The sequence below is a fragment of the Cladophialophora psammophila genome (genome assembly GCF_000585535.1).
Source record: "Cladophialophora psammophila CBS 110553 chromosome Unknown aczJe-supercont1.19, whole genome shotgun sequence".
Classification (NCBI taxonomy): domain Eukaryota; kingdom Fungi; phylum Ascomycota; class Eurotiomycetes; order Chaetothyriales; family Herpotrichiellaceae; genus Cladophialophora; species Cladophialophora psammophila.
In genome coordinates, this window is record NW_006912940.1 from 539837 (window position 1) to 554253 (window position 14417).

A 14417-nucleotide genomic window follows, 5' to 3' on the forward strand; every position below is an offset into this window, starting at 1 on the left:
ATACACACAGCATTAGGAAGGTCGCCGGCGTGATCACCGAAACTCACTGGCCTTGTCGTGCGTGGTATATGTACATACTTTGATGGCTGCGCGCCTCCCCCAACCTCGGACAAAATGCGACGTTTGGGGCTGATCTCACGTGACCGTAGTATCTTGGTCTCTCGTGTCTTGCGTGTCTTGCGAACATTGTGCCAGGCTACAGCTTAATCGAACATTCGTCACCATGTTTTTTTCATATTCTCCTGGACTGTCTAGTCGTGGTCTAGCTTTGAGCGTCTTCCAAAGGGTCACTTCGCCTTTGTCAGATTTGCGGAATCCTGCTTCTCACCTCTCTCCCTAGTCGAGCCTTTGGTGTCGACCCTTCCCCGATAGCACGCGAACATAACATCAAGCTGCCAACCAGCAACCAAGGACCGTTCAGGGACGCCAGCTGTTATGTTCCTATCTACCTAATATATCTCCTCCGAGGGAGCCACGCGATGCGCCTTCTAAAACTTGACAGTCGTGGTGTGCCCAGCCTGACCAACGATTTGATCCAGGATATTCCATGCTACGCAATCCTTTCACATACGTGGGGCCCGGATGGCGATGAGGTTACTTTCAGAGATCTAGAAAAGGGATCGGCTAAGAGAAAGGCTAGTTATAATAAGATTCGATTCTGTGGTGAGCAAGCTCAAAAGGATGGCCTTCAATATTTCTGGGTGGACACTTGTTGCATTGATAAATCAAGTAGCGCAGAGCTCCAAGAAGCAATCACCTCTATGTTTCGCTGGTACCGTGATGCAGTGAAATGCTATGTGTACCTATCAGACGTTACGGTTTGTAAACGCAATAGTGACCAGACTGAGCGGCCGTGGGAACCAGCCTTTCGGAAGAGCAGATGGTTTACGCGAGGGTGGACACTTCAAGAACTCCTCGCTCCTAGATCAGTCGAGTTCTTTTCACGAGAGGAAGAGCTCTTAGGTGATAAGAAGATGCTAGAGCGACAGATTCACGAGATAACAGGAATCTCCATCGCAGCTCTGCGCAACGCACCTCTGTCTAAGTTCGGTGTAGATGAGCGACTACGATGGGCCGAGACTCGCAAAACTCAAAAAGAAGAGGATAAGGCTTATTGTCTTCTGGGGATTTTCAACGTCTTTATGCCTCTTATATATGGTGAGGGGGAAAATGCTTTTGTCCGGTTAAAAGCTGAAATCGAGAGGTCTTCAAGGGGTAAGTAGTCTACGCGCCCCCGGTGTTCTCCTGGTTATTAGATCTTTGCTCTCACATTAGTTGTTTTGCTGTACTAACGGAAATCCTGTAGGATCGCTCAATCTACCCGAGACTGGATTGGAGAATGTTGGACTCAAGGAGGCTGCCAAACGTTCAAACATGATTGCGGCGACAGACAAGAGTGCGTCGAATCTAGAAGGAAGGGAATGTGCGTCGTGCCAGTTCTCCTGACCCCCTGCTTCAAGGGCCTTGTTTGTGCGCGTGCGATCTGGTGGTTCACACCCTGCCACTAGAATGCACCATTCTATCGTTACATGTCGCTCATGCGACTGCACCATCTCTTACTAACTTCTCCAAAGGGTCAGCAGAGGTAGCCCAGTTGACCGCTTCAGCAGGCGAGCTTATCGCAGATCTTCTTGACACCAGCTCTCGGGCGAATGACGCTGCCTTGGATTTGCCAAATTCCTTGCAATGGTTTTTCGAGACCCAGGAGTACAAGACTTTCCTTGCTGGCCAGGGTCAAGCTTTCCTATGCTACCTCGCACGGCCAGGAAATGGCAAGACAGTCCTCGCACGACATCTGTTGGCAAGTTTTATGAGAACGGCGCCCTCCCGAAAACACCGAAAAGCAGTCTACATCCCTTGCGAAAGGCTCACAGCCAGGCCCCAGATTGCGAGATCCAATCAACCCGAGGCGCAGCGAGCACCTTCGAGTTCCGGACTTGAGCCCCGTGAACAGGGGAGGACTGTAGAGCGGCTAACTTCTCTGCACGAAGAAGAAGACGAAGAAGAACAAAGAGAAGAAGGAGGAGGAGAAGAAGAAGAAGAAGAAGAAGAAGAAGAAGCATCGGCTGAGTCATCGAAGGAGCCATCCCGTGGAGATAGTGACCAGAGCAAAATATCGCAAAGGCAGGCATATCAGCCCGGTGAGCGCTTTGCACTTGATGCAAAAAAATATCGACAAAAGCTCCAGCGCCTAGCACTTGATCCAGTTGTCTCAATATTGAACAGTCTAGTAGGGCAGCTGCTCCATCAGGATGATTTTGCACTCGATACCCTCGAAAAAGCTGCGCAATCTATGGACATGGACCTCCCGGCTCTTGGGAAGCTACTTAGTACTAGCAGTCCTACCCACACCAACCACAACGATCAACTTTGGGAATTATGCGGACGCATATTGGAGACGATGCACCAAGCAGATCGTGAGCAAGAGATTCTGGTGGCCTTCGATGAAGTCGAACAGATTCCGTATCGAGCGCGAGAAAGGTTTATTCCTGCTCTGAGACACTTTGTTGCTAAGATGCATTCTAAGTCGCTCAAAATGCGCATTTTCATAGCGTCCAGACCTGTGAAAGATCTGATGGAAAGCCTACAAGATCTACTCATGATCGATGAGAAGGCTGAATTGAAAGGTTCGTCGCACATGGACTGACAAGATGAAGCTGATTGCTGCAGAATGTCTCGCCTCATTATACTACAAGGAAATACACTCGCGGCGTGATCGCGTGGTGAAGTCCTCCTACGGCACAAATCAGTGGATTTGGGGAAACCCTGACTTTCGCGAATGGGACACAGCACGTTCAGACATCTTGTGGATTGAAGGCAAGCCAGGCTGTGGTAAATCGACTCTAGCCAAGGAGATCCAATCTCATTTAGACAAGAAGAACGACAGGCGAGCGAAGAACGAAGCGGCTTTCAATATTGCTGGGTTCCAGTCGCCACTGGTTACAGATCATTTCTACAGCGCCCGTCAGCATGCCATGGGAGTCAGCCACGAACTGATGCTGCGATCTCTGCTTTATCAGATCTTGCAAGCCGACCCAACCTTATTTGCGGAGATTCAAGGCCAATTTAGGGCGTTACGAGCGGCGTCCAACGGCACGGTCCAATGGACATGGGATGACCTAGAGGGCTCATTTCAGCGCATTAAACGCTCACGAGGCAGCAGTCGAAAGATATTCTGCATTCTGGACGCCATGGACGAGTCGAAGAGCGATGAACGCAACATCGAGCAACGGAGCCGCGTCCTGAAGCTGCTTCGAACCCTGTGCTCAGACGAAAAGAGTCAAAAGAGCTCGCCAATCGCGTTCAAATTTATTGTACTCAGCCGTCCAGCCCGGGATATTCAACGTGGACTGAAAGGCTGTCGCAAGATTGAAATGCACAAGGAAAATGCTCGTGACATCAGAGTTCTTGTGGATCGGGGCCTGAAATCTCTGCGTGAATTGATACGTCAGGATGACTCGGAGGAAGATACCGGCAGTGACGACGATTCGGTCGCCATCTCGTGGGCGACCACTCTTACGCCCTCGATAGCCAGCCACTGTAGATCAAGCTCCGAAGCCTACCTGAAGGGGAAAGCTGCAGCCGACCAGACTGAGGAGCAGCAGATCCAGGAAATGAGGAAATATCTCATCGAAAATGCCGATGGTGTGATACTATGGGTCTTACTCGTCATCCAAGAGCTCAGCGTGCAAGTTGCCAAAGGTTTCTTCACCTTCAGGAGTCTGAAAGAAAGGCTCACAAAGCTTCCGATGGATTTGACTGAGTTCTACGAACAAATGGTGAAGAATCTCTGTGACAACAACGACGCAGATAGCATCAAGACCGCACGGAAAATGCTCATTTGGGTAAGCTTTTCTCAAAGACCACTGAAAATCAATGAATTGTGGGAAGCCGCGACAATGCCACTGGACACCCCTGTAACAACATTTGACACACTTGTACAGGCAAGAGCTCACAAGCGATCACCGACGCAGCTCTGGCTCGGCATGCTGGAGCTTTGTGGTCCCTTCATTGAAGTTACTCATGAGGGTGTGGCCGTTATAAGCCGAGCCAGCAGCAAGACTAAGAAAGTGCTTGGAAGTGATACTGTTCAGCTTCTACATCAGACGGTGAAGGAGTTTCTTGTACGTCCAGAGGCAGGGCCGTTTCGGGTCAATCCGGAGGATCCAGGACGAGTGTTTGACGCCTGTCTCAACTATATCACGGTTGCATTACCTGTGCCTGGTCTACCTCAAACTGCAGATTCAGCTATGATTTCTGATGCCGATCCCTTCTTTAGGGATCTTGCTGAAGGACTTGCTGATCGGCCACTGCTGTCGTACTGTTTGCTGCTCTTGAAGAAGCGTAGTAGCGACTTGTCAGAAAAGGCGTCTGCCTCGTTACTTTCACACGACCCGCAGATATGGTTTCTTTTGGCCGATTGGCCAGGAATATTGGCAGTGTGGCTGCCAAAGAATCAGATTCCGGGCGCAGACGTACCCTCGAGGAGCAGTGCATCTGCAACATCAGTCAGCTACCAGCACGGATGGCAAAGGGTCGAACAACATCATCTGCCCGCAAGTACATATGGCTTTCCTCGACAATGCTACTCCGACTGCGCCCCTTTGGACGACCGAGAAAGGGAGCTGATGCAAGAATTCCGCGCCCTTGTCTACGTGGCAGCGTGCCGCCTTGGACATGAAGGTGTTGTGGACTTACTACTTCACCTTCCGAGGCATGCCGTGTCGGATTGCTGTCAAGACATAATGGTCAGCGCGCTCACCAGCGCAGCCACTGTCCAAGATGAAACTCAAGTTGACCTGCTTTGTCGAAGTCCGCTGTTCCGCGAAGTTGGCAACTACGGGCGTCTTCAAAACGCTGTTCTTGCTGCGACTCGAAACAATGACCTCCGTCTCGTAAAGATCTTGCTCGACAATTGGTCTGGCCGGATATTCAGCATCGGATACCCTTTGCACCTCGCTGCAGGAACTGGCAGTGTGGAACTGGCAGAATACTTGGCATGGAAGCTTGTCAACATCGACTGTCTCGACGGAGACGGTAAAACAGCTTTGGACGTAGCCAATGCCCGAGGCTGGGAACCCATGGTCAAAATGCTACGCTCACTTGGAGCAAAAACATCTTGCGGCTTGCGGGAGCACACCGAAAAGGCTGAAAAAATGCGGAGGCTGGCAGGAGAGCTTGCTAAGCCGACCTCTATGGTACGTTATCACAATGGTACGTCTTCAACAGCCGATGCCCACGATTACCAAGTACAACCTTTGTCGTATTACAGTCCTTATCCCCCAATTCTGGATCACCCCCATGCCCCAGAAGGGCACGCATACCGACTATGAACTCAACCTAGGAAGGCCGCTCCTAGAGCACCGCGGTCTGCAAATATTCTGATCGATCCCGCATCAAACATTGTAGAAACTTGAGGTTTGAACCTCTGTTTTCTGAGGAGTTCGATTGTGCGTATTTTAGTGGGTCCTGTTCACACATGAGTTGGCTCGGGGTCTTCTACAATCAGGAGCTCGTTTGCGATCCAGAGCGACTTCTGGCAGACCTTGATGAGTTTATACCATTTTCGCTGGTAGTGCGGCCGCTTTGATCAGACGCGTGAGAGAGCATCGGCGGCTCCCAGCAGAGTACGGGAGAGTGGTCGAGGGAGACATTCGAGCTACTGAAGAGTCTCTCTTCTGCTTTCTCGATTGAATCTCTCTCCCCTTGTAGTTCTTTGAAGTTGCTCTTCCTCATGGGGCGCTCTAATTACTTGCCGTCGTTTCAGACGCTCTTGATTTTCACGTTCATTTGTTGATAAGAGGTACCCGGTACGCTCCTATCAAGAGGATAACCACCTAAAACCCCTCATCACAAGACTGCTTCGGGTGTGTCCCGCAATATATGGCATCAACGATGCAACCTCATTTTACTTCTGGGACAGAGGGACCTCGTTAAAGCTGAAATACTATAACAGAGCACTTCAGGGTTCGGCGTGCACGTGCAATAACGCACAGAGGCCTGTCCAGCAGGTCGGGAATCGAGAACACGTTTCTGGTTGTCGCTGACAAGACAACACCACCACCAACACAACCCAGAGAGGCGGCGGCTGGGGCAACGAACGTCTAGCACGGCGGCGGCATCGAGGAGCAGGACGGGGTCTGCTTAAACTGTAATGAATGGCACTCTGCCAGCACTGTAAACTGTTCCGCACTCCCCCCTACCAGCCCATTTTGGTTTGACATGCGACTAGACAACTCTCCGCCCTCTGCTACCACTCTACCAGCCCAGCACAGCATAGCACAGCCACTTTGCCTTGTTACAATACCTTTTACCCTTCGAGAGACTCTTTAGTCTCGAGCGATGAATCGATGTCTTAAGCGTATGCGGAAGGGACTGTTCTGGCTGCCATTACGTATGTACGGTAACGATAGTTCTAATTACTCGCTAGGCCGGTCACTGTCCGTCTCCTCTTTAAAATATTCCTGAACATGAACGCTCTTTAGTTATGCTCCTTTTCAGAGGGGAGTAGCGGGCAACCAAAAGCAGGCGATTTAAAGTTCCTACCATCAGCACCACTTAGAAAACCTATCCGTCGAGTATGTCAGGTACGCAATAACTAGAACGACTTGGAGGAGCGCAGTCGACAGGTCGATTCGATGGGTGAGATTTTCGGTCGTGCATCACGAGTACATGTCCGGAATAGCGAGCTCGTAATATGGGACGTCGGTCAAGAGCCAGGATATCGCCTCAGCCATGTCATGGACAGAATTGGCCATCTCGTGCAGAACCATGTTCCAACATACGATGAGATACTTGAACCAGAGAGCACTAAAAAGCGCAGCAGAGGCACGATGAGATACTTACGCCGAAACACAAACTGACACCGAAGCAGAGGCAACAGCGTCAGCCACGATGTTTGAGACCAGAATCGAACATAAAGTCATGACCTTTGAGGCTGCAATACGCGCCCCAGTTGAAGGCAAGCTCATTCTCGCGCGACTAGCGAGTGGCCAGTTTGCATTCAGCTTGACAAACTATATCTCCGGAATCCGGTGATCAAACTCTCAAGCCGGAGCTCGAGATAACTCGCTGTGGTCGACGTCGGACTTTCCATCACTCCTCAAGCAGAGCGATATTCAGCAAACAGCGAAAAGAAGGCGCTTCTTGCATCCCTGAAGATGAGGCTTCTAGACGTTTTAGTGCCGGCTCGCACCAATAGTGCGACAAATGGTCGGGACAAGGTCTACTCATTCGTCTTGCTCAAGACAAGATTGCGAAGTCAATTATGCTAGACTCCTCAGAGGCGAACAACCTCGATATGATGTTAGTACAGATTGCAGAAGCATGTATTCGGGGCGGCGAGGCTGTTGAGCCACTCGGTCATGGCGGAACTTGGCAGGTAGTTCCCAATGCTTCTACAAGTACCCAGTAGGTAAAGGGAGAGAGGTGGGGGGCAGGGACAGAGTGTGGCTGTAAGCAGCGTTAACGATCTTGGCACTCGAGGACGGAGGTGCCCTTGGTCCCCCTTAAAAGCGGCGAGGAATTTCTCTACCTGTATAGCTCTGTAATGTCGAATCCAACCCCAACTTCCCCTTCTTTCGCCATCAAGACTTTCAAGGTTGCCAGACCAGTTCATTTTCCCGCTAGACAGCACCTACGGGCTGAGAGGGCATCCTATCTGAGTGACCATGCTCTGATAGGCGCCTTTTCTTACACGCCAAAGGGCGTCGATGTCATGTCCAATCTCTAGCCATGACTTTGTCGAAACCACCACCAAGACAAGGTCAGCTTGGGAGCCGAAAATCTCATGACGGATGTATCACTTGCAAAAAAAGGAAACTCAAATGCGACGAGCAGCGCCCTGCGTGTCAAAGGTGCCTGGCAACTGGGAGAAAGTGTGATGGCTATGTTCGCGCCGCGGACATGCTGAGAACGAACAGTGCAATGCTGCACGCCAAACATCCCCCAACATATGCAAAATTTAAGCCGGTCGAGGTACAATCATTTGAATTTTTTATACGACGAATTATGCCTGATTTTACTCAAATAGCGGATGAAAACTTCTGGCACCGGCTTGTCCCTCAGCTCAGCCACTCGGATCCGATAATTTGGGACGCCGTCATTGCCCTGTCATGTTTGATCCAGCACTTTCAGTCCTCCGGCGAGTTTGTGAAACCGGGAAGCAAAGCAGACCCTATAGTAAATGAAGAACATCGAAGGGCTTTGACCTGGTACGGCAAATCGATCGCCCGTCTACGGACACGTTTGAAGCAAGCAACAACTCGGTCAACCACTGCTGTTATATCTTGCATCCTATACATCTGTATAGAATGCCTGCAAGATAATTGCTCTGGAGCACTATCCCTCTACCAGCGAGCAGTTGCCATGATGGAAATGGCACCGGAACCTGATCGAGCCATTTGTCCAACAACATCAGCATCCGAGCGCTCTCTCCAGAGGTCAGTCCGAGCTTTGTTACAAAACATGTCCGTATCGCAAAGACTTCCTATCGAGAGGGAAAGATTTCTAGGTCAAATGACGTTCGAAACACTTTCAGATGCTAGAGCAGAGCTTTATGTCCTGCCCTTCGCGGCCCACGACTTTATCGTGGACACAATTGAGATTAGGATCAACCAGCCGAAAGACTGGACACCTTCCTCAGTCTTAATTTCGAGACAGCAGCACCTTCAAACACGATTTCGGAAGTGGCACTCGGCTCTTGAACATATGACCCAGAGCTCCGGGAGATTTTTCACTCGGAATGAAATGGAGGCCTATTCCTTCCTCCATGTTGCATACGGCCATTATTTCATCTTGCTCGTAACAGGTTTGAGTATGTACGAGACCGATTTCCACACATTCTTCCCCATGTTTCAAGCCATGGTCGATCACGCCAGTCGGATCGTAGCTTCCAGGAGGGCAGAGCTGCGTCCAGTGTTCATGTTTGAGACTCGAGTCATCCCCTCGCTGTTTGCTGTCGCAATCAAGTGTCGACACCCGATGATCCATCGACAGGCAATTTCGTTACTCCGAATGGGAACTCAGATTGAAAATACTTGGAGGGCCGACGCGATGGCCAATATCGCCGAATGGACGGTTGGGATCGAGGAATCCGGTAATATTCACGGGATCTTCTGCGCAGAGCCTTCCCAAGTCGAACTGCTGCCGGAAAACTATCGAGTGCATTGGGACCAGGTTGTCGAGCTCCGAGGTCCTGACGGACGACCCGCCAAGTTTCACCAATTTCAAATGTGGCAGCAAGATGAGAATCATGCATGGTCTTTGGTTGAGCACACCGTGCAGATATGAATCCAAGCTGTATATATCATCCACCCAATATCGCTCTTACTATCCTCCATGCTGCTAATGTACACCTAATGCTCCTCCAACGACCTGCGAGCCAGGAAAGGGTCCTCAAGGAAGGAAAAGACGTCCAGTATCCAAAATTTTGTCTCTGAAACACCAAGGTGCTTCTCATGCTGATTGCGGCGAAAACTGCCCCGCAACTGGGCTTCGTCCTGCTTGGAGGAAACGGGCTTTGGGAACATCTCCGTGGCTAGGAGAGCCGAAGCCGGACGAGGGTCCCAAACCATCTGCAAAACCATGGGCTACGTTCTTCTCACTTCCGAGCAAAAACGACAGAACAGTCTATCGCGTCCCATTCCGGTATGTCGCAGCGGCAAATCGTGCGGAATTCCGTCAAGCGCCCAAGTCTGCACCGCCCCAGTCGACTGAATTTGATGGCAAATGGACCTCGTCTTTCACTTCCGACCCTTAATGCCAGAAGTCTCCACAACCCGAGCTCACCAATCATTGCTCTGGCTGGAAGACTTCCCTGACGGAACGCTCTTTAAGTGACTCGTGCCAAGATATCACTTGGGGAAGATTGTTGTCTTGAATGGATCCAATAGCACGTCCCTTTTTTGAACCGGGACCCGCAAAAGGCTCAATTGTCTCCATAACCCGAGCCGACCACTCACAGCTCACAACGAGATCCACCATGGGCGGCCTTTCCATACCGCAGCTGCTGGAGCCCTGCGGAGTATATAACACGAGGTGCTCGACTTCGTCTACAATGTTTGCGAGGGTAAATTTACAGTAATAAGTGGGAGTTTGCTGTTCCGACTTTGTTTTGCGAGAAGACCCGCGGTTCTTGCTCAGGGAAATCGTTGGATCCAGCCTTGCCCATCAAACCGCCTCCTTTCTGGCTGCCTTTCAGTCCCTGTGCAACATTTCGAGCACTCCGATCCAAAGTACAATCACCACTAAGCGCCTGACGCAGAGAGACGCCCAAACTCCCATACCTACCGGCTTTTGCCGAACTCTCCTAACTGAGTGAAGATGATCTCCGACCAAGCAATCATCGTTATATGCATCTTCAGCGCCGCCGCCGTGGTCACTGTGGGGTACGCAGTTCATAGAATATTCAGCAAAGCGAGCTATGACGGCCATAACTTCACATTGCCCGACTCGCAGAGGCAATACATGCGTGAGTTGCGCGAAAGGAATATAATGGATGCATTCGGAGATCCCGGACAGCAACCGCGACATCATCATCACCCTACGGATATGTAAAGAACGTTTCGAATCCCGTTTGACGAATGTTACTCACCGCGAAGACCAGTTCAAAACTGGAGCCTCTCGACATGTTTTGGCAGAAGAAAGACAATACATCTGCATACATACTTTTTGCGGCGGCTGGCGGGCGGGAGGACGGCAGGCGCTTGAGGAGTTGAAGCAAAGCCACAGCCAAATCAATAAGATAGTCATCATCCTTCCTTTTCTTACAGCATTCTGCGCCTTGCATGAGTTGTTATTGTTGTCCCGAAGTGGTATATCAGTCTCTAAGTCTGGCTGCATACATTACACAACACTAAACAATACCGCCCTCGAACTATAAGCTCGGCGGGCAACGTTCCACTTTACCTACCTACCTTTCTATCCAACCTCAAAAACAAGCCACTGCTCATATTGTAACAAGGCAAAGGGGCTGTGCTAGCAGGCAGTCGTTGCAAGTGTGCTTCACAGTTTACAGTGCTGGCCGTGTGCCATTCTTTACTGGTTGAGCTGAGTATTCTATGGTTTTGATACTGCATACTCATTCCTGAGTATCCCTTCTGCCCTTTTCCACTCCTCAACGTCGCCGCCGTGCTAGGTGCTCGCTGCCCTTGCCGCTGCTTCTCTGGGGGTGGTGTTGGTGGTGGTGTTGTCTTGCCAGCGCCGACCAGAAACGCGTCCTCGATTTCCGACCTACCTGATAGGCCCCTGCGCAGTTGCACGTGCATGCTGGACCCTGAAGTGCTCCGTTACAATATCTCCCCAGTAGGTGAAGGAAGTTTTCGCTGTTAGCTTTGTGAAAATGCTCGTTCAGCCCGTCAATTATGAAGAGGAACCGAGCAGTAGCCTCCATGAACACAAGAATCCGGTTTAAAGAAGTTAAAGAGCTAGCAAAGTCCACACCAAGCGATCGGTATCCGGGAGCAGCATACTCAAGTCAGCGACAGCTGGGAGGCAAAGAGCTGGTAGAGCAATGATGCAAGGAGGAACACAAAACCCCCTCTAGTTAGTGCACACCGTCCTAAGCGGAGAAAAGGGCGTTAAAAAGAGGGGAAGGAATTCGTGAGCGAGAGTGGAATAATATCCCGTGCAGGACATCTAGTGATATACCGTTAAAGCTGAAAGGTGACTAGTCGCTATGTGATTTCGGAAGAGTCCCGAGCGTCCGTAGTATGTAGATCGGTCTGGTAACTCCGTTCATAGATCGACACAATATGCATTTATTCCCATCGAAGCACCATGAAACACCGCAGAGACTTGGAGGTTTACATCTCATTTTTCTGAAGGGTTTAATTTTGGCTCGGATCCCTGAGGGCGCTTAGAACAGTGTCGTCTGTCTTATAGGGCAGCAGCCTCCTATCCTCTCCCACATTCATTCCTTCCCATACACGGCTTTGGCCCCCACTACTATAATTACTTGCTATCTAGCAGGGCGCGACAAACCCCGCTCTCGTCTTGCTGTTGCCCTCTTATATCTGCACGTTTTCACCCATGCTATTGACTACTCTGGTAGCAATCAATCTCACCTCCGCCATCCTGCTCAATATCATCACTCAGCAGCTTTCGATACGAACGTTTTACTCACGCAGACATCATGTATAGATGGCCCAGCAGCGAACTAGATCGGGCGGCCAGGAGACTAGTCGAGTCAAGCCTGCCAGTCGTCTCTATGGTTGGTGATCAACCATTTGAGCCGGCCTGGGGACCCCAAGTCGGATATACTACCGAATGCGAGAGGCCGAATATCCTTCAGAGCCTCGCGTTGTTGTGAGTTGATGCAATGCTGCACATTAACGGTACGTGACTGACGGTGGGCCAGGTCGGTAGCCAGTCGTTTCGTTGAACCCACAAGGCCGAAACGCGTGAATGCAATATTGCGAAAGTGGGTCGAAATTCGGAAGCTGCCGGCACATGAACGTTCTCTATATTCCATTTGTTGCAAAGCCTGTGCTCCATACCTGTCAGCGGGTCACCGGACGAGGTATATTGGTGGGCACTTTGGCGTGGATATCTCCTCATTGAATACAGAATGTGTCTTCTGCGACATCATTCGCCAAACCTTCTTGCATTATGTTGGTACAACATCGCCTCAAAATAGGTGTAAAGTTGCGTATGGGAGGAAAGGAGATATACAACTTTGTTTCTACAATTCCGAAGACCGAAGAAACTACTACAACAGCATTCCTGGCGAGCATGTGCACATACAGCTGTATTCAAGTGGTAGGTGCCAAATCTTACAATCGAATCCCTCTCACCTAAGCTGAGGGTACGTACAGAGGCTAGAAATCGTCGAAATCCTTTTCGTTTCGCTCACAACATCGCCCTCGATCCGACGAATTCCTTAGCTCTGGTCAGGATTAAGAATTGGATCAACGATTGTGTAGATAACCATGAGCAATGTGCTGCTGCAGCTCCACAAAACATATTCATCCCAAGTCGACTGATCAAAGTGGAGGACAACGCCTTGAATATAGTTCACCTTGCTTCACCCACCCAGCCAGTGCGATTTGCTGCGCTGAGCTACTGCTGGGGTAAAGGGAAGCAGCACATCACGACTAAGAACAATGTTCGATCCAGGTATCATCACTTTGCTATCTCGGAGCTTCCCAAGACAATACAGGATGCGTTAATTATGACCAGAGCACTAGGGTTAGGGTACCTGTGGGTCGACTCTATCTGCATCGTACAGGATGACGAAGAGGACTGGGATACCGAAGCCTCGAGAATGGCGGATCTTTACTCCGGCGCGTGGATTGTTCTGGCGGCTACACAAGCACCAGATAGTGCTGCTGGGTTCTTGGATCGACGGACAAAATATCTCACCATACAGTCTAAAGGCAAGGATCCATGTCCCTTTAAAGTACGTGCAAGGCGCGTTGGTAATTATGACTGCTTCCTCGCGCCCAAGCTGGACCACTTTCCACTGTTTAAGCGTGCTTGGTGCATGCAAGAAAGACTACTCGCACGTCGGCTCGTGCACTTCCTACCCGATGAGCTCTACTACGAATGCCAGGTCACCCATGAAGGCGAATGCGGCGCTGTCCCGGGACGAGAGTTCTCTTCACATTGCTCAGCGTTTCGATCGCTATTGCTCACTGAGAGCTTAAAGGGCACAAAAACCTTTCACTTTGGCCAGATGTGGGCTCAAATCATAGAGGAGTACAGCACGCTGCGCCTCACCTACGACAAAGATATTTTGCCTGCGCTCTCCGGCTTGGCCCGCAGCATGGGCCATTTGAGCCCCGGTAAATACATATGTGGCATCTGGGAGAAGGACATTTCTTACCAGCTTGGTTGGTCCCGCAAGCTATCGACTCCTGAAGCCGCTGCAACGGAACGGGAGCACGCGTATCCCCAGCCCACCTTCTCCTGGACAAACTCGCTTGGCGCTGTCGAGTTTGATGCAGACAACCGAGGAGTATACTCGCCCTTGTGCGACATGCTTGAACCTCGCTGTGACCTAGCTTCAGCTGATCCATACGGCCGCATCGTTAACGCCTCTGTCTGTCTGCGAGGACCCATTGTCTACGGACCCGAGTTGATCTCCGAGCTTGATAAAACATTTTTCGATATCGATTTCGGCAACCCCGTTGTCCATCTTGACGTGGGAATCCGGTCGATATGCAGGTCGTGCTGTAACTCTAGGCACTACCAGGGTTGGGACTCAGTGTCAGACTGGGACTCCGTGATATGCTTCGGACTGTGTTACTGGACCTGGGACGCGGAGCACCAATACGTGAACGCACTGTTGCTGCAGCGCACACCCCGTGATCGCGAGTACATTCGACTGGGTTTTGTTAGCAATTTGCCGAAACCTTGGTTCGACCAACATGCATTTCCAAAGAAACTGACTCTTCACTAGATCATTTGGCCTGGAC

At 50.6% G+C, this 14417-nt stretch overlaps 4 protein-coding genes across 4 annotated transcripts; all 4 read left to right on the forward strand.

Annotated features, from left to right (window-relative positions):
* Positions 1-479: 479 nt before the first annotated feature.
* A1O5_10334 (uncharacterized protein) lies at positions 480-2647 on the forward strand (the record flags this gene model as incomplete). Its single annotated transcript, XM_007750910.1, has 3 exons — positions 480-1215; positions 1307-1396; positions 1575-2647. 3 exons carry the CDS (start codon positions 480-482, stop codon positions 2645-2647), a joined length of 1899 nt encoding a protein of 632 aa, XP_007749100.1.
* A 4-nt stretch (positions 2648-2651) lies between these two features.
* A1O5_10335 (uncharacterized protein) lies at positions 2652-5333 on the forward strand (the record flags this gene model as incomplete). Its single annotated transcript, XM_007750911.1, has 1 exon — positions 2652-5333. The coding sequence occupies one exon, from the start codon at positions 2652-2654 to the stop codon at positions 5331-5333; it is 2682 nt and encodes an 893-aa protein (XP_007749101.1).
* A 2677-nt stretch (positions 5334-8010) lies between these two features.
* A1O5_10336 (uncharacterized protein) lies at positions 8011-9291 on the forward strand (the record flags this gene model as incomplete). The annotated part of the gene is made up of 1 exon (XM_007750912.1): positions 8011-9291. The coding sequence occupies one exon, from the start codon at positions 8011-8013 to the stop codon at positions 9289-9291; it is 1281 nt and encodes a 426-aa protein (XP_007749102.1).
* A 2842-nt stretch (positions 9292-12133) lies between these two features.
* Positions 12134-14401, forward strand: A1O5_10337 (uncharacterized protein; the record flags this gene model as incomplete). The annotated part of the gene is made up of 3 exons (XM_007750913.1): positions 12134-12306; positions 12359-12759; positions 12816-14401. 3 exons carry the CDS (start codon positions 12134-12136, stop codon positions 14399-14401), a joined length of 2160 nt encoding a protein of 719 aa, XP_007749103.1.
* Positions 14402-14417: the final 16 nt, after the last annotated feature.